The sequence below is a fragment of the Mobula birostris genome, chromosome 10, assembly GCF_030028105.1.
Source record: "Mobula birostris isolate sMobBir1 chromosome 10, sMobBir1.hap1, whole genome shotgun sequence".
NCBI classification, from domain to species: domain Eukaryota; kingdom Metazoa; phylum Chordata; class Chondrichthyes; order Myliobatiformes; family Myliobatidae; genus Mobula; species Mobula birostris.
In genome coordinates, this window is record NC_092379.1 from 15,280,107 (window position 1) to 15,298,463 (window position 18,357).

At 47.8% G+C, this 18,357-nt stretch overlaps 1 protein-coding gene across 1 annotated transcript in view; it reads left to right on the forward strand.

Annotated features, from left to right (window-relative positions):
- LOC140204412 (uncharacterized) overlaps nt 1–11,591 on the forward strand; it is an 83,623-nt gene extending 72,032 nt beyond the window's left edge. The window contains exons 11-13 of the mRNA XM_072271133.1: nt 5,048–5,147; nt 7,905–8,043; nt 9,840–11,591. Coding sequence (XP_072127234.1) covers nt 5,048–5,147; nt 7,905–8,043; nt 9,840–10,639 — 1,039 coding nt within the window. The 3' untranslated portion in view covers nt 10,640–11,591. The remainder of the gene's footprint in view (nt 1–5,047; nt 5,148–7,904; nt 8,044–9,839) is intronic.
- Nucleotides 11,592–18,357: the final 6,766 nt, after the last annotated feature.

The following is an 18,357-nucleotide window of genomic DNA, read 5'->3' on the forward strand; positions in this document are numbered from 1 at the left end:
AGGAATGTGCGCCTGCGAGGTGAAAACAAACTTGCTGACAAATGGGAAGAAACGGTCTGTGTAGTGGTGAGCCAAGCTGGTGATCTGACTGTCTACAAGGTATGTCCTGAGAACCAGCCTGGGCCCATACAAACATTACATAGGGATCTGTTACACACATCAAGGTTGCTGGTGAACACAGCAGGCCGGGCAGCATCTCTAGGAAGAGGTGCAGTCGACGTTTCGGGCCGAGACCCTTCGTCAGGACTAACTGAAGGAAGAGTGAATAAGGGATTTGAAAGTTGGAGGGGGAGGGGGAGATCTGAAATGATAGGAGAAGACAGGAGGGGGAGGGATGGAGCCAAGAGCTGAACAGGTGATTCGCAAAAGGGATATGAGAGGATCATGGGACAGGAGGCCCAGAGAGAAAGAAAAGGGGGAAGGGGGGAAGCCCAGAGGATGGGCAAGGGGTATAGTCAGAGGGACAGAGGGAGAAAAAGGAGAGTGAGAGAAAGAATGTGTGTATAATAAATAACAGATGGGGTACGAGGGGGAGGTGGGGTATTAGCGGAAGTTAGAGAAGTCGATGTTCATGCCATCAGGTTGGAAGATACCCAGACGGAATATAAGGTGTTGTTCCTCCAACCTGAGTGTGGCTTCATCTTTACAGTAGAGGAGGCTGTGGATAGACATGTCAGAATGGGAATGGGACGTGGAATTAAAATGTGTGGCCACTGGGAGATCCTGCTTTCTCTGGCGGACAGAGCGTAGGTGTTCAGTAAAGCGGTCTCCCAGTCTGCGTCGGGTCTCGCCAATATATAGAAGGCCACATGCTCCCTTCCCTTCTAAAGACAATGAACAACTTTCTCCTGTCCCTGTTCACAAGTACACAACTTGCAGGAGTACTAAGAATGAGCAGTCGGTTGAAGAGGACAAGGATGAGGTTTATTACCTCAGACCAAGACTTGACATCATAGCTAAACCTTCTAAGAGTCGAGAAATTTGTGAACAGTTACACAGAAGAAATGGTGGCCTCCAGCCCAAGCCCAAACCAGCCCCTTGCAGACACTCCAGTTGCAGACCCAGTGCTGGAATCCCAAAGAAATGCTGCCTGGCCTGCTGCGTTCACCAGCAACTTTGATGTGTGTTGCTGAAATGACAGTTACTTACCTTATGTAGAGGAATCCACTGTAAAAGGTAAATTGCCTGTTAGTCCTGAAGAAAACCCAGTGGAAAAAACAACTGAGAAAATGTGTAACCAGTACATCCAACAGACGAAAGAGGTCTGGGAAATTCGTCAATCCCAGATAAGTCTGAGACTCGACAAAAGAAAGAGACGTGATGAAGAGTTGACTAGAAAAGATACGACGAATGAAAATTCTCACAAAGAAGAGCCTGAACTTACGTGGTTTTCTAGAAACAGAGAAAAGCCTAGAACTCTGACATATCCTGAGCTGGGAAAACCTATAGTGACAATAGTTCAGTCCCCTTTCCAAGCTCTGAGTTCAACTGCAAATATCCCAGGAGGGAGGAGAAGATGGCGGCACGACGACAGCGCGCGCGGCCACTTCGGTGATGAGTATCTGTTATTTGTTAAGTAGGGGGACCGTGCAAAATTCTGATTTAATGGAGACAGACGTGAGAGCACAGTGGAACATCTGGAAAACTTCTGAAATCCCCGCTTTGCTGCCACTGCTACTGTGTGGTAACCGGAATCTCCGGAACTGAAGGTTCGGAGATCCTCGGCTTTGCGAGTTTCAGCGGCCAGGGAGGGGTCGAAGGCGCTCGGCAGAGGATGGCGCTCGGGAGGCTGTGTCGGAGAGACTGGTCGGAAGCTCGAAGTTTTCGGACAGATGGACTCAGTGTCGGCTGTGGTCGGCTGCTTCCAAGGCATCAGCAAGTTGACGGTGCCTGGAGGTTTACGGCAGGGAGTTTCTCCCTTTTGCCGCCTGCTATCGGGGACTCGGGAGTCGATCGACTTGGGGACTTTGAGAACTTTTTTTTACAGTGCCTATGGTCTGTTCTTTATCAAATTATGGTATTGCTTTGCACTGCTGTAACTATATGTTATAATTATGTGGTTCTGTCAGTGTTAGTCTTTGGTTTGTCCTGTTTTCAGTGATATCACTCCGGAGAAACATTGTATCATTTCTTAATGCATGTATGCATTTCTAAATGACAATAAAAGAGGACTGAGTGTTCTCATAATCTAAAAAAAAACTAATCTAAAATCGAACTGCTGTAGAATCTCTTCCAGATTTCACAAGTGTTGAACACACCAACCCCATTACAGTGCAGCCTGTAGCTGTATGCAAAGGGACTTGCACAACTTCAAAGGGGAAGGGTGTAACCCAGGTTAATAAACCCAAAGATATAATGTTAGAAAGCTCCACTTGTGGAGGGATGAAAATGAGGTTTACCGAATTTAAATAAAGAATTTGGGGGTGGGGGGGAAGCTACGTAAGAACAAGGCAAGGTTGATACAGTGTGGGAAAGTGTGAGAAACGCAGCAAACTGCTAGAAACTTAAAGATATAGACTGTTAAAAGTGGAAGTAGTGAGTATCTCTATCTTACTTGAAAACCTCAGGGCGAAACCCCTGGAGGAGGGACGATGGCGATAAAAGATCTATTGAAACCATGGCAATAACAAACAACAATGAGACAACATTGGCAGAGATGAGTGTCTGAGATCTCTACCATGTAACTGGGAATTAGTTCTGTTAAATCACACCAAGGAATTTGGTCAGGTTTTTTTTTGTGTCAGTGTTGTGAATCAACTGTTTGTAGATGATCAACTATTTCATCCAACAGACCAAGAAACAAGGTGGCGAGCCAGCCAAGCTGAAGAACAAAATGCGGGAACAAAATGTTTCATGACGTGGAGGATTTAATATGGTTGGATGTACAAGTTTATTTTCATTCTTGGGATCTGAATTTGATTATCTGCAAGAACTGATTATTTTTGCAAAGACTTTGATAAGTTGCTGAATGAGAATTACTTTGCTTAAAAGTTGAGATGTTGGAGAATTGTCATGAAGGGAGTTAAGTTGTATAGATATATAATTTTTAATTTTCAATTTCAATTTGTAGACAAACTGACTTGAACTGAAGCTGAAGTTAACCGTAATATTAGTTTTCTAATAGGGAACGAAAAAAAGAAAAGTTTACTCTGTAAACCTTTAGGTAGGGAATAACACTAGATCTAATTAGTTAGAGAGATTGCAATAAGAAAGATTATTTTAGTGAATATCACTGATTCTAACTAAACAAGAATTTGTTTTTTGTTTGATGCCTGAGATTTGGAACCTGAACAGAATGTTGTAATTTTGAATTGTTCTTACTCAGGTAAATATTTTGTATATCATGTTTTTTATATAAACAAAACTTACCTCCAGAAGTGTGAGTTTTCTAATCACTGCCTCTTTCTGACACCTAGAGCTCCTGATGACGTTCTAGCATCTGGTGTAGTACTATGTAGTTTGATTTTCTCATAAAGGGTGCGATGACCAGTCACATGAGATAAGACGAGCACTACATAGGTGTTACAAATCGTTTGGAATCAAATGACCTTGCCTGGTGTCTGACGGGAGCAAAGGATGTTGGGAATAGTGTGGGGGTGCCACGGGAGGGGGGTGGGGCAGGTGGCAGAGAAGGAGTGCCGGGGCGGGGCAGGTGGGTGTGGATGGCACAGGTACAGACACACCCAGCCCTGAGGCACCAGGCAAGGTCATTTCATTCCAAACAGTTGGCTGATTGATCATTACAGAATGTCTCTCTGGTGCTTCCCTCTCCCCTCCCCTTTTCTCAACCATGATTCCCCTCTCCCTGCCCTCTTCCCACCCTCAGTCCACAATAGAGACCCAGTACAGTGTGATACACAAAATTACTACAGTACTGTGTGTATACCTTGGATCCTAGCTGTATACTGTATATGTGCCTAAGACTTTTGCACAGTTCTGTAGGTGTCCTGGAGGAGTGTTTTATCTGACCCATCAACTTGTGATACCAGTAAAAGTCCTTGCATTTGCAGAATTTTTTGACATTTGCTTTGGGTATTAATGTGAACTATCTTAATAAGAGCTGAATCACCTGCGATTCACTGAAACTTTTGAACTGTGCTCGTGTTGAACTTCCAGTGTCATCGTCATACTTTATTGATCCTGGGGGAAATTGGTTTTCGTTACAGTTGCACCATAAATAATAAATAGTAATAAAACCATAAATAGTTAAATAGTAATATGTAAATTATGCCAGTAAATTATGAAATAAGTCCAGGACCAGCCTATTGGCTCAGGGTGTCTGACCCTCCAAGGGAGGAGTTGTAAAGTTTGATGGCCACAGGCAGGAATGACTTCCTATGACGCTCTGTGCTACATCTCGGTGGAATGAGTCTCTGGCTGAATGTACTCCTGTGCCCACCCAGTACATTATGTAGTGGATGGGAGACATTGTCCAAGGTGGCATGCAACATCCACCTCCCAAAATATGCCGGTTGGGAGTTTACTTGAATACAGGAAATGACCCCAGGATCATTACATGCAACACCGCTGAAGGACATAGCTAAAGGGTTCAAAGGAGGTTCAGGAAAATGACTCCAGGATTCAACGGCTTGTCGTATGAAAAGCGTTTGATGGCTCTAGGCCTGTATTGGCTAGAATTCAGAAGAATGAGGGGCGACCTCATTGAAACCTATGGTGAAGGGTCTTGATGAGGTGGATGTGGAGAGGGTGTTTCCTATGGTGGGAGAGTCTAGAGCCAAAGAGGTCACAGCCTCAGAAAAGAGGGGAGTCCTTTTAGAATGGAGATGAGGAGAAACTTCTTTAGCCAGAGAGTGATGGATCTGTGGAATTTGTTCCCAAGTCTTTACGAATATTGAAGGCGGAGGTTGATAGATTCTGGATTGGTCAGGGCATGAAGGGATACAGGGAGAAGGCAGGAGATTGAAGCTGAGAGGAATAAAGGATCAGCTGTGATCAGATGGGCCAAATGGCCTAATCCTGCTCCTATATCATATGGTCCTAGGGTCTTAATTTGGGTGTCTAAATTCACTGTTTGTGTGCTTTCCAGAATCCCAGTCAAGAAAGCAGCTGCTCCATCTACTGTAGACCACCGGGAGAGTGGCTGGGGATCGCCACGGTGCCATGGTCTAAGTGGAAGGGAAGATTCAGTAAGTTCCATTTGTACTTGGTGACGGGGCTTTGTGAAGGTCTCACTTTAAGTGGGGGCATGATACAGCCCAGGACTTGGGCAGCTGTCCGGAGTAGGTGCAGTACACTCGTCAATCCTGTCAAACAAATTCAGCCCGTTGGAGGAATGGGTGATTTAATTGACCACTGATGGACATTTTTCCCCAGTACCTCGATGGCGTGGCTGCACCCGGCTTCCAGGTCAGATCATAGATGCAAGAGATTCAGCAGGTGCTGGAAATTTTGAGCGACACGCATGATGCTGGAGGGACACAGCAGATCAGGAACCTTCTACGGGAGGGGAATAAACAGTCATTGTTTCAGGGACCCGCCATGAGTCCCTTTATAGATTTCCCTCCATGGATGCTGCCTGACCTGCTGAGTTCCTCCACCACTCTGTATGTGTCCAGGTCCCCGGACGTGGCGCTCAATGCTCGTGCACCTTGGCAGGTACTGATGCTGGCCTCGGGAGTTGGCAAAGTGCAGAATCCCGAACAGCGGCGCAAGTCTTGACTGAATCATGTGTCCCAATGTTCAAAGTGCTACCGGTGAGCTGTTTCCTCCTCGATACCTCAACAGTCCTCATTCCTGGGCAACGTTCCCTCTCATTTGTAAGTCAAAAAACAGTGTGCGCAAAAAAAATCTTGTGCTGTGCCATTTTTTTGCAACATGTGTGGACTGAATAATTTCCTTAATAAAAACAGAACAAGTAAGCCAGTTCTAAAATCTGCAGACAAATCATCGCAAACTCCACGCTGTCAGCGCTGTCCGCATCAGAAACCGGAAAAGGAAATGTGACTGTGTATAAAGGCATCCGTTAGTCTTGCGGGACCATGAATCTGCGCCTGGGAAGTCTTCACTCTCCAGGGCGCAGGCCTGGGCAAGGTTGTATGGAAGACCAGCAGTTGCCCACGCTGCAAGTCTCCCCTCTCCACAACACCAATGTTGTCCAAGGGAAGGGCATTAGGACCCATACAGCTTGGCACCGGTGTCGTTGCAGAGCAATGTGTGATTAAGTGCCTTGCTCAAGGACCCAACACGCTGCCTCGGCTGGGGCTCGAACTCACGACCTTCAGGTCACTAGTCCAATGCCTTCACCACTTGGCCATGTGCCCACACTGTGAGTGTGATTGTGTACGATCGTGAAATATACTTAACATGCTGACGAGGTAGAGGACAACAACCTTTTGTGAGCAGTTTAAATTCCTTTTTGCGCTAGTAGCAAAAGATGTGCGTGCGCGCGCACACCTTAGAGGGAACGTTGTTTCTGGGGACTTTCCACTGTCCAAGTCCTCTCCTCACCCAGCATTCCCTGATACTGTCTCCCATTCCCGATCTCTATCCTCATTAGCCAGTGAGCTGTTTCCTCCTCATTAACTAAATAATCCTCATTCCTGGGGACTTTTCTAATCCTCACTTTCCACTATCAAATTTTCTCTTCACTCTACCTCCCATTCAAGATCTCTATCCTCATCACCCACCCCAGCATCAGACTCCCTCAGTTGGTATAATAAGAGGAAGCAACTTATAAAGTAATCAGACTTACTGACCTATTGCCCTCTCAAATAGAAACCCATCGGGACAACAAATCAGAGCAGTCAAAAGGGGAATTAAACCAAACAGTGTTGAACTAATATAATAAATCCTTATGAAAGTTTATTATTCATCAGTCCAGAGTAGTCAAACAATTTGAATTCTGTCCAAATGAGAAATTTCCTGCCATTGGTGGAATCGATCTATCATTGTGACATACGAGAGAAAGCAAAAAGGGATTGCAGGTGTTGGAAAGGAAGAAGAAAATGAATTAGGCGAGTGAGGAGGCGAGGGCGGGTGTGGGTTTTCGGAAATATTAAGATTCAGCGTTTTTACCAGTTTGAAATTGTGTCTCTGTCGCAGTGGAGAAGGCCGGAGGGGAAGACAGGTTTAAGGTGAGAGGGGGAAATTTAAGAGGCAACTGGAGGGCAAGTTGCTCACATAGAGGGTATTGTATTTATAGAAAGAGCTACCAGAGGAAGTGGTTGAGGCAAGTGTAAAACACTTTTGCAAGACATTTGAACAGGTAGATGGATTGGAAAGGTTTTGGGATATGGGCCCCAACGTGGGCAAATGGGACTAGGCTAGGTGGGCACTTTAGTCAGTGGGTTGGGCCAGTTTCAGTGATGGATTGCTCTATTGCGTTTCCTTGTGCTGGACTCCTCCAGGAAGGCAAATAGATCCTTTCCTCCCCAACCATCTTCACTGTCCACCACGAGACCAAAGCTGGTGGCATTTGCAAACATATTAATTCTGTCTCCTACGTTCTCTTCCAAATCATGAATATACACAACATATATTTTTAATGCTAATTTTGATGTCTTTGCACTGCTACCACAAACCAACAAATTTCACAACACACAAGTCAGTGTTAATAAGGCTGGTTCTAGACCTTCACTGGGCCTTCTCTCTCCGGAGGTACCCTGTGCTTGCCGGATCAGTACTCGTGGGGAGTAGGCATGAACTCGGGTTCAGTTGTTTCAGATGAGAGAAACTGGGTGGATTGGGTAAAGTCTAGATTCAGGCCTGACAGCTTGTTGTGCCTGACGTTAGGACTAGATGCAAGGAGGAACACTTGGGAAAATTCCATCCAAGCTCTCATGCTCTACCAGCTTGGTTTGTAGCAAGTTTACCACTTCATAGTTCAAGAACACTTGACTGTGACGAATGACATTCTAGCCATTCCTTCCCTGCCTTTTCCTCAGCAGATCAACACCTCTTCCAACGTGTTTTACCGTGACTGGATGACCCCGACCTTGAGTGCTGACGTTGCTGGATTCCCATTGTGTGGAACAAGGCTCCTCTCAACCCCAGTGATGCAGGGGAATGACCCACAGGAATGTGGTATGTACTGAGGGGCACAGGTGACCCAGGGATGGTGGTCCGTACTGAGGGACACAGGTGACCCAGGGACGGTGGTCAGTACTGAGGGACACAGGGGACCCAGGGACGGTGGTCCGTACTGAGGGACAGGTGTGACCCAGGGACAGTGGTCCATACTGAGGGACACAGGGGACCCAAGGACGGTGGTCCGTACTGAGGGACAGGTGTGACCCAGGGATGGTGGTCCGTACTGAGGGACACAGGTGACCCAGGGATGGTGGTCCGTACTGAGGGACACAGGTGACCCAGGGACGGTGATCCATACTGAGGGACACAGGTGACCCAGGGATGGTGGTCCGTACTGAGGGACACAGGTGACCCAGGGACGGTGGTCCGTACTGAGGGGCACGCGTGACCCAGGGACGGTGGTCCGTACTGAGGGACAGGTGTGACCCAGGGACAGTGGTACATATTGAGGGACACCTTCCCCAGGGACTGTGTTACGTACTGAAGGATCCAGGTGACCCGAGGATGACGGTGTGTCCTGCAAGTATCAGCTTTTAAAAGCAGCCACTCATTCCGTCGGATTATGGAGCATACACGAATGTTGCTCTGCAGTTTGCTGTCATTTGTTGGGGTTGTTCTGAGGCTCTGGAAGGGAAGGCAGCAGAGATATTCTGAGGTTTAATGTACTGTGTCACTTGGTCAGTAAGACTCTTCACTCTGACTTCAACCGCCTCATCAGTGAGTCTGGGTTTGAGCTTTCTCCTGCCATTCTCAGACACTGCTGCTCCAGTTAATGACCTGGTCCCACACTGAATGCCCAGAATGGTGCCTGTTTATTCATTTCCTTAAATGCTCCCTGGCCTCTGAGTTCCTCCAGCAGTTTGTGTCTGCTGCTTTGGATTTCCAGCAGCTCTTCGTGCTAACGAGAACTGTTCTCTTGACTTCCCCTTCAATAGACAATAGGTGTAGGAGTAGGCCATTCAGCCCTTTGAGCCAGCACCACCATTCACTGTGATCATGGCTGATCATCCACAATCAGTACCCCGTTCCTGCCTTCTCCCCATATCCCTTCGCTCCGCTATCTTTAAGAGCTCTATCTAACTCTTTCTTGAAAGAATCCAGAGAACTGGCCTCCACTGCCTTCTGAGGCAGAGCATTCCACAGAACCACAACCCTCTGTGTGAAAAAGTTTTTCCTCAACTCTGTTCTAAATGGTCTACTCCTTATTCTTAAACTGTGGCCTCTGGTTCTGGACTCCCCCATCAGCGAGAACATGTTTCCTGCCTCCAGCGTGTCCGATCCCTTAATAATCTTATATGTTTCAATCAGATCCCCTCTCATCCTTCTAAATTCCAGTGTATACAACTCCAGTCGCTCCAATCTTTCAAAATATGACAGTCCCGCCGTCCCGGGAATTAACCTCGTGAACCTACGCTGCACTCCCTCAATAGCTAGAATGTCCTTCCTCAAATTTGGAGACCAAAACTGTACACGATAATCCTGAAGTCTACAATCAAATCTTTGACCTTGCTGATACTGAGCGTGTTGTTGTAGTTGCAACATAACTCCACCAGCCAATCTAAGTCACTCCAGCTTTCCCATTTCCATGGGTGCTGCCTGATCCGCTGAGTTCCTCCAGCATTTTGTGTTTGTTGCAAAGGAAATTCTTGTTGCTGTGCAGGAAATGATGAAAACCCAGTGCTTTATTTAAAAGTGACCTCTTTCTCACGGTGAAATTAGTTTGATTGCACCAAAGTAGCTCCTGGCTTTGACTGACTGGCGTTGAATATCTTGTGTTTTGCTCCCTCCAGATCTTCCCGGTCAGAGCGACCAGGAGCCCCCTCGATCGCCGGGCTTGGTCTCAGCTGGTATTGAGCTGAGCACGGGTGAGGCGGATATTGCTGATCCCATCACTAACCGAAGAGATCCGTCGCTGAAGGCCAAGGCCCGCGCTCTCAGGCCGTGCAGCGCGTTGAGGCCAAGTGTTGCTGATAGCCCAGGGGCAGGAAGGAAGGATCAGCCTTGGGCAGGCTGCAAAGATGCTGTGAAGACGGACTTCAGCCCCGCCTGTGACCATGCAGCCTCCTTGCCACGTTTCCTTCAGTGTAATTCCACCCTGTGTCGTGAGGTAGTTCGCCAATCGCTGAGCTTGCCCGAGGGTATTTCGGACAACTGGGAGCACGGGGCTGGGTTTGGAGACAGTCCTGATCTCCTGCTGGAAGGCACTCCGCCTGCAGCAAGAGCTGAGAATCCGCCAGCCTTCGGCTGTGGACCTTCTCCGCGACCAGTGCCCGCCATGGGGGCGCGTCACCGCTCCGCAGATCTGGCCGGCCTGACCACAGGTCCTCTGCTATTTCAGGGGCCAGCCCTGCCCGTCGTTGCTCAGGTAGAGAGCAGTGCTACACACTCCCTGTACGAGACGGGGGATGGATTGTGGCCAGCAAAGGGCTGCAAGCCAGCACCCTACAACGCACCGGGCTGCGGCAGTGAAAAGTCCCACCCGCAACCCAGCATGATGGCGCTGGCCCCAGCCTCTGTGGCAGGGTGCATTCGGAAATTTAACAAGCTCTCTGTGAAAAGGGATGGTTTGAAACAAAAAAGTTCCCACTGATCTCGAAGCAAGCCCCACAGCAATCTTCCGCGCTGAGGTTTGCCCAGCAGGCAAGTACTCTGTTCGGAAGAAAGCCCATGGGGCAGGAGCATCGAGGCACGGGGCAGCCCATCAGAAGGTCCTTAAGCCTTGCAAATTTGTCAGGGCCTAGAGGAGCTGACGAGCGCTAGCAAGCGCAGAGCAGTTAGTGCATCTGAATCAAATGACCTGCAATTTTCAGGTGGCCCGGAGCGATGCTAGCTTAGCGGTGGCGTCACAGACTCTGAGGAAGACATCCAGGCCGGGTCTAAGGGAAGAAGACCCCCCCCCACCCCCGGACAACAGAAGGAAGCCAGCAACACCAGTGGGCCTCAGGCTCGCCACCCAAGCAAGATGTAGCCAGCAAGGCCGCCCAAAACAATATTTTTTGACTTTTAATGTGAGATTATCATCGGGATAGTGCTTCTAGCTTGAGGAAAGTGGGTGGTGTTTCAATATATGAGGGCTCAAGCCATAGATGTCCTTTGTCAACTGTCCACATTGCTGGCCTTCAAGCACGGCGCGAAGACCTAGACTACAAAGGCGTTTCATCCCACGCCCACCCTATTGTAGTTTTATTCAGGTGGATTGAAGGCATAGTGACCCTTCCAGTTTTCGAGACTCGGTACCAGTCCCGCCACCTCCATCGGGGTTCATTGGGCAGATTCCCAAAGATATTCCGTGTTTCCTGGTGTAGTTTTGTGTTTTGGATATACGTAATTCAAAGCATGCCTCGCAGAAGGGGAGGGGGGGGGCTTGTGACAGCGAGTCTTTATGAGGCCGGTAATTTGGAGATTCCAGTGTCTTGTCATACCTCATCGGAAAAGGCTTCTGCCTTGGGAATGCCGGATACAGGGTATCAGTTTAAGTAATGCTCACACTGTTTTTAAACATTTTCACATGAAAAACATTCAATTTTACTCTTCTTTTTTTCCCCTTGAGAAAACTTGTATTCTCGAAGCTATATATTTCTACAATAAAATCAGACTGTACCTTATTGATTTACCCTGGTTTAAAGATTAGCTTTATTTGTCAAATATACATTGAAACATACTGTGAAATGCATCGGGGGCGGGGGGGGGGGGTTGAAGGCAGGAGATTGGGGCTGAGAGGAAAAGTGGTGAAATGATGGAGCAAACTCGATGGGCCAAGCAGCCTAATTCTGCTCCTGCGTCTTATGGTCTTATGGCCTCTGTCTCCAGGACAGTCCTCCAGGCCTCCTATTTCCAGGCTTTGGCCATCAGGCTTCAACTTCTGGACGTCCATTCAGCATTTGGCCATCATTCTTCAGTAGTGACCACCGGACTAGCCGATGATGGGACCTTGAACACCAGGCACGCCCCTTGTGCTTCCCAGAACCCACTGACTTGGGACAGCCCGGCATCCATGGATGTCCTTTGTCAATTGTCCACATTGCTGGCGGAGACCTCGACTACAAAGGTCCTACATCCCATGTCCACCCTATTGTAGCAAGAGTAGGTCTGGGCCAGTGCAGAAGATGGGCGAACAGGACAATTTGTATATTCCAAGCAGCTGAAGTTTTGATCTTTTCCTCTGTGTGATAGAACAAACCCTCCCTTTGACATCCAACCTGTAAATTCTGTCTGCCAGTACTGCCCTCCCTTCTGTTGTCCACAGCCACGTCGCCCGGCGACGGAGAAAAGACCAGACAACGCAGAGGCTCTGGGGAGATGGGAGGTGCCTCCCACAATGGATCTTACCGAAGTCTTCCTTGGGCTGGGAATCCCAGGCCCCAGTCACTCATGGGATTATGAACAATCTTCCACTTGTGGAAAGGGGTTCGCAGCGTCCCAAAGATGAGCAGATTAAATTTCCCCTCGTTGAGGGTGAGGGGTTAAATCTGGAAGTCTGTAAAAAAAAAAAAAAAAAAAAAAAAAGTGGGCAGGTTAAAACTGGGAGTAGTGTCAGTGGATGATTGATGCTTGGTACAGACTCCGGGCCTGTTTCCATGTTTTACCTCTCTATGATCTATGAAATGGATTAAAAACATAAATGTTGATTTATGCGTCAGCATTCTGGTATGAATCCATTTGGCCGAGGTTCCTTTCTCCCTCGACATCTCAGAGTATCAATCCAGTTATTAAGGAGAGCAGGTGCTGGAGAAGTTAGAGTGATAGGGGAACGAGGCCCCTGTGAATCATCACTCAGGGTGTGCAGGGGTTCCCATTCTTTCTTTAATGTCATGGGCCCCTAGCATTAACCGAGGGGTCCGTGGACCCCAGCCTGGGAACCCCTGGTGTAAGTAAGCGTACATGTGAAATGTGGCCACCTCCACACAAGGTTATCAAAGCTGAGCTCCTCTTTGTACCACCAATCCTTCAAGAGAACCACAAACTTGTGGTTTGTGTGCCTCAATGACCCGGAGAGCGATGTCGGCTGGAGTCCGGGCTTTATGCTTTGTCCCTTGGTGGGGTCACCCATGCCGAACAGGTCAAAGGGTAGAGGCCAGACTAAGAGTGGTCCACCGGTCCTCCAGGTTCAGGGGGTTCAGCTCAGGGCTAACAACCCTGACTGGTCAAACAAAACTGTTACGGCAACACCAGTGAAGAGCCTTCTACATCTGAGTGTGACGGTATTCCTGAGTCTCCACCCGGGACTTGCACGACCAACAGTAGTGAAAACGGAGAGGAAGCTACTGATGGGGTGAAGGAAGCCCTGAGATGGAGGACCTTCACTGCCCTAAATGCCAGTGGCATAATGGGCAGTAAGTAAATAAGTTGTACCAATTCTATTTTAACAGGCATAACAAATGTACAAAGTTCTTCCACTACTGGACAGGGAGGTCCATGGTCCATTGGGTTAGGAACCCCCTCGATTATTGTGCGTCTATCACCCCAGAGGTCCACCTGAGTGGTGACAGCTCTATTGGTTTTAAGAAATCTACTTGAACACCACCTCACGCTACTACCACTACGTCGATTCAGGTCTAGGGGGCCGGCGTCGGGCACGATGACAAACTCTCCACTTCTCCCTCTCCCTCATCAGTGTGTTCAGTTCATCTACACGTTGTCTATGAATGAAAGGTATGCATGGTTTATTCTTGTAAATTAAAAAATTATGAATAAAGTTTATTTTGATACAGTACAATGGAAAACTTTGAACTACTACAGCACTGTGTATATATAATATGAGCTAGGGTGCCTAGCACTTTTGCTCAGTACTGTAACACACATAAAAATAGCTGGTGAACACAGCAGGCCAGACAGCATCTATAGGAAGAGGTACAGTCGACATTCTTGAAATTCCAGCATCTGCAGATTTCCTCGTGTTTGCACAGTACTGTAGCAGTTCTGTATAATGCTCTGTACTGCTGCTGAAATAAAAACTGTGGGTGGTATCTCTCGTACGTACAGAGAGAGATAGAGCTAGGGTGCCCAAGACTTTTGCACAGTACTGTAGTAATTTTATGTGTTGCACTGTACTGCTGCAAAATAAAACACATTTCATGACCTCTGTGAGTGTGGATAAACCTGATTCTGATCTGGGTCTCCATTGTGGACTGAGAGTGGGAAGGGGGCAGGGAGAGGGGAATCATGGTTGGGAAAAGGGGAAGGGAGAGGGAAGGGAGTGGGAAGCACCAGAGAGACATTCTGTAATGATCAATAAACCAACTGTTTGACATTAAATGACCTTTCCTGGTGCTTCAGGGCTGGGTGTGTCTGCACCCAGCCCATCTCCCAACCCAGCACTCCTTCCCTGCCACCTGTCCCACACCTCTCCCGCGCCACACCACCCTCACTATTCCCAACATCCTTTGCTCCCGCCAGATTTACAAACTCGCTCTTGGCTCCTTGTCGACAAATACCCCTCCCGCAGCGCTCTACCTTCACCGTTCCCGACATCCTTTGCTCCTGCCAGGTTTACAAACATTAAAAAAGCAAATACATATTCACATCTTCATGTGGTATTATTCTCAGCACTTCACACCAACCACTTTTTGGCTTAAAATTAATGTGCGTGATATCGTGCATACCATGCACAGAAAACCTTGGTCGTGTTCCCCGTCTTACTGGAACTTGCAGGTCCAGCTCATCTTTTTAAGAAGCTGAGCCATAACACAGAGTGCTTCCAGATTTGCTTTTAATGGATTTGGGCTCTTTGATAATAGTTTTGTACCTGGAAATGTTTGTGTAGGCTGCTTGTGCACTTAAAGAGGTATTGACGAGGGAAAACGTTTCCCTGGTTGCCCAGGAGATCTATGTTTCGCTTCTGCTGACCATTAAAGGAGAATCCCATCAGAAACCCATCGTTGCTGAAGCCAGTCATGTTATCACCATTATTAGTTTAGTAGTCGGAGCCTTTTCCCCCTGCGTTGTCGTGGCAACAAATGGTTAATAGAAATCATAGATCCTCAGCACTGATGGTACAGGGGGAGGTTGTTTGACTCTGTGGAGCACCTTTCAGTGACTGGGAAGAGCGTATCCATTCTGTTATAAGACCAGAATTAGGAGCAGAATTAGGCCATTCGGCCCCATCGAGCCTGCTCTGCCACTTAATCATGGCTGATTTATTATCCTTCTCAACCCCATCCTTCTGCTTTCCCCTCATAACCTTTGACAGCCCTTACCAATCAAGAACCTATCAACATCCGCTTTAATCATGGTTCATAGCTCAACAGCAAGAGAACCAGACCCTTCAGCCCGATGTGTGTCACAGCATCTATAACGGGGGCTCCCAATCTTTATAAACCCTACAACAATACCACTTACCAAACTCTTGGTCCATACCCTACAATACTTTGATGGTTAAAGTGAACATGTCGATCAGGGGTTCCCAACCTCTTTTCTGCCTTGGACCAGTGCCATTAAGTAAAGGGTCTGATAGCATGAACATCGATTACTTGTGTCTGGGGTTTCTTCTTTGTTATGTTAAAATTAAAATGGCTTCTTTCTTATGTTAATCTTTTAAACTGCTGCGTATTGAATTAAAATGGCTTCTATGTTATGTTAAATGCTGAGGAAGTCTCTAGTTAGCAATTTGCTTGGGTTATAACAGATAGCTGGTGTACTATCAGCCAGTGGGTGTCCATGTTATTCTTTCTTGGAGTGATATGCTGTCTCATATGGCTGGGAACCAAGGGCTTTTGGTGGGGAGTCGGAGGAGAGACCGTGAGGACGACGGACGTGCGGGGAAAGCTCAGGTCGATCACTCCGGGTGTTCCCGAGCCGCGAGTCGACGGGGTCAGAGGGGTCCCGAAGAGGTCCCCGAGCTCCAACATGTGCACGAAGGAATTGAACTTTGATAAGTCTGGCTCCTTTTCCATTCCTTTTTTTGTATTGAACTTCTATTAATCTCATAGACTTAGTAATATCTATAAAGTGTACTTGGTAAAATGTACTGAGTGCGCTGGCTGGCGATCGATGTTTGAAGTTGAATTCAGTGGCAGTTGTACAGCAACCAACGCAACCAACACAACCAGGAGACCGGGCGAGCGGCGGCCGGGGTTTCTCCTCGATATATACGAGCCAATATAGCTGAGCGTTACACTTGAACTTGCAATAATGCCCCCGCCTCTTCTCTATTCCCATTCCCCTCTCCCTCTCTCACCTCATCTCCTTACCTGCCCATCGCCTCCCTCTGATGCTCCAGCCCCTTTTTTCTTTCTTCCATGGCCTCCTGTCCTCACTTATTAGATTCCACCTTCTCCAGCCCTGTATCTCTTTCACCAATCAACTCCCCAGCTCATTACTTCATTCCTCCCCGCTCCTGGTTTCACCTATCACCTTGTGTTTCTCCTTCCCTTCTCCTGCACCCCCCACCTTCTAACTCTGCCTCCTCATCTTCTTTTTTCTCCTGTCCTGAGGAAGAGTCTCCGCCCGAAAATCGACTGTTGACTCTTTTCCTTAGATGCTGCCTGGCCTGCTGAGTTCCTCCAGCATTTTGTGTGTGTCGCTCGGATTTCCAGAGTCTGCAGATTTTCTCTTGTTTCTTTCAATTTTTTTTTCTCTAGTTTACTGAGCCCTAGTTCACCGGCTAAACTCCAGGTGGTCTCAGTCTCAGGAACGCGTAAGCCTCTCCACCACCACGAGTCGATGATCCTCGCTCAGCTCCTGGGAGGTTCACTCATGGTCAAGGGGACGTTTCCCGACAAAAACGGATCCAACCAAGATCTCAACGGTGGAGCTGGCAGAAGATTACACATCACAACGGCAGTGGGGGAAGACTGCAGCAGTGAAGGCTCCCCCGTTGTCTTCCACTTCATGTAACTGGATCTTGACCCTGATCTGCCAACAACTAAACAAGGAGGTTGCCCATAAAGTGACACACAGGCATTCTCCATTAAAGGGTTCCACATCCTGGATCGACCTCTACAGCCACCTGAGGACCCACCAGTAGACAACCCCCAGGGAGAACATCATACTCAATTCCCCGTCCAGTCGTTTAACAGCATGAAAGATTCATCTGTCCAACTTTTCCCTGGAGCTCCCCGTCCTGACCTCCAACAGCAACGTAGGCAGTGATTATATACTTACAGCCGGTGTGGTAACCCTTGCAGTGATTCGAGATTCAAGGCACAAGTTTGTTTGCCGTGCATCGGAACGTACAGTGGAGTGCGTCATTCACGTTAGCAACCAACACACACACACACACACGCGCGCGTGCCGGGGCCAGCCCACGAACACTGCCGCACAGTTCCAGTGCCAACATAGCATGCCCACAGAGCTTGGCAGAACAACACAGAACAGGACAAGCAATAGCCCCGTTCCTCCCTTCCACCCACACATGTTCACAACCGTGACCATTGTGAAGATCGAGTGGAGACCCAGACTCTAGCCAAACCTCTAATTTCCCACGTCCCTGTTCCCTAAACCCTAACCTGACCCCAACTCCCTTTGCTGTCCCCAAAACCATCCCTACAAACCTAAAAAAGCAATTAAAAATAGCAAAAGCAGAGCTCTAGCCTGACAAAGGTCAAAAATTAACATTTGATGCCAAATCTCACACAACTGGTTGATTTCAGAATCTCTTTGGAAGAGAAAGAGGCAAAGGAGGTTTAGGGGCCAGATGATGTTGAAAGGTGCCCAGAGGAAGTGATATTAAACTAACAGAAACGACATAAGTTGGGTAGTAAATCAAAAAGAAAGGAAATAGAATTTGAGGTGGTGATTTTGCCCATGCTGGCCATAAATTTAATCTTTGACTCCAAGGTTTTGTACACTTGGAGCTATAAGCACAGTTCTCATCATCACACCACAACAAGAATACGTTTTGCAATATTTAAGATGCAAATGAGTATGAACATGTCTTCCTCCTGTGAACAAATTCCACCCCCCCCCCATTCCCAACTGTGACCTTTTACTTCTTCTCACCTGCCTATTACTTCCCCCTGGGTCCTCTCCTCCTTCCCTTTCTCCTTGTGGTCCACTCCCCTCTCCTATCAGATTCTTTCCTCTCCAGCCGTTGACTTTTGACACTTACTCTTCCAGCCGGCCTTTTCTCCCCCTCTCCTAATCGTTTTATTCCGGCGTCTTCCCCTTCCTTCTCAGCCCTGAAGCAGGGCCTCGGCCCGCAACATTGACTCTTTCCTCTTCGCAATAGATGCTGCCTGATCTGCTGAGTTCCTCCAGCGTTTTGAATGGATTAGATTGATGTTGTAGTAGGTTAGTTAGTCAGTATAACACCGGTGGGCCGAAGGGCCTATACTGTGCTGTTCTGTTCTATGTTCTCTGTTCCGGTGC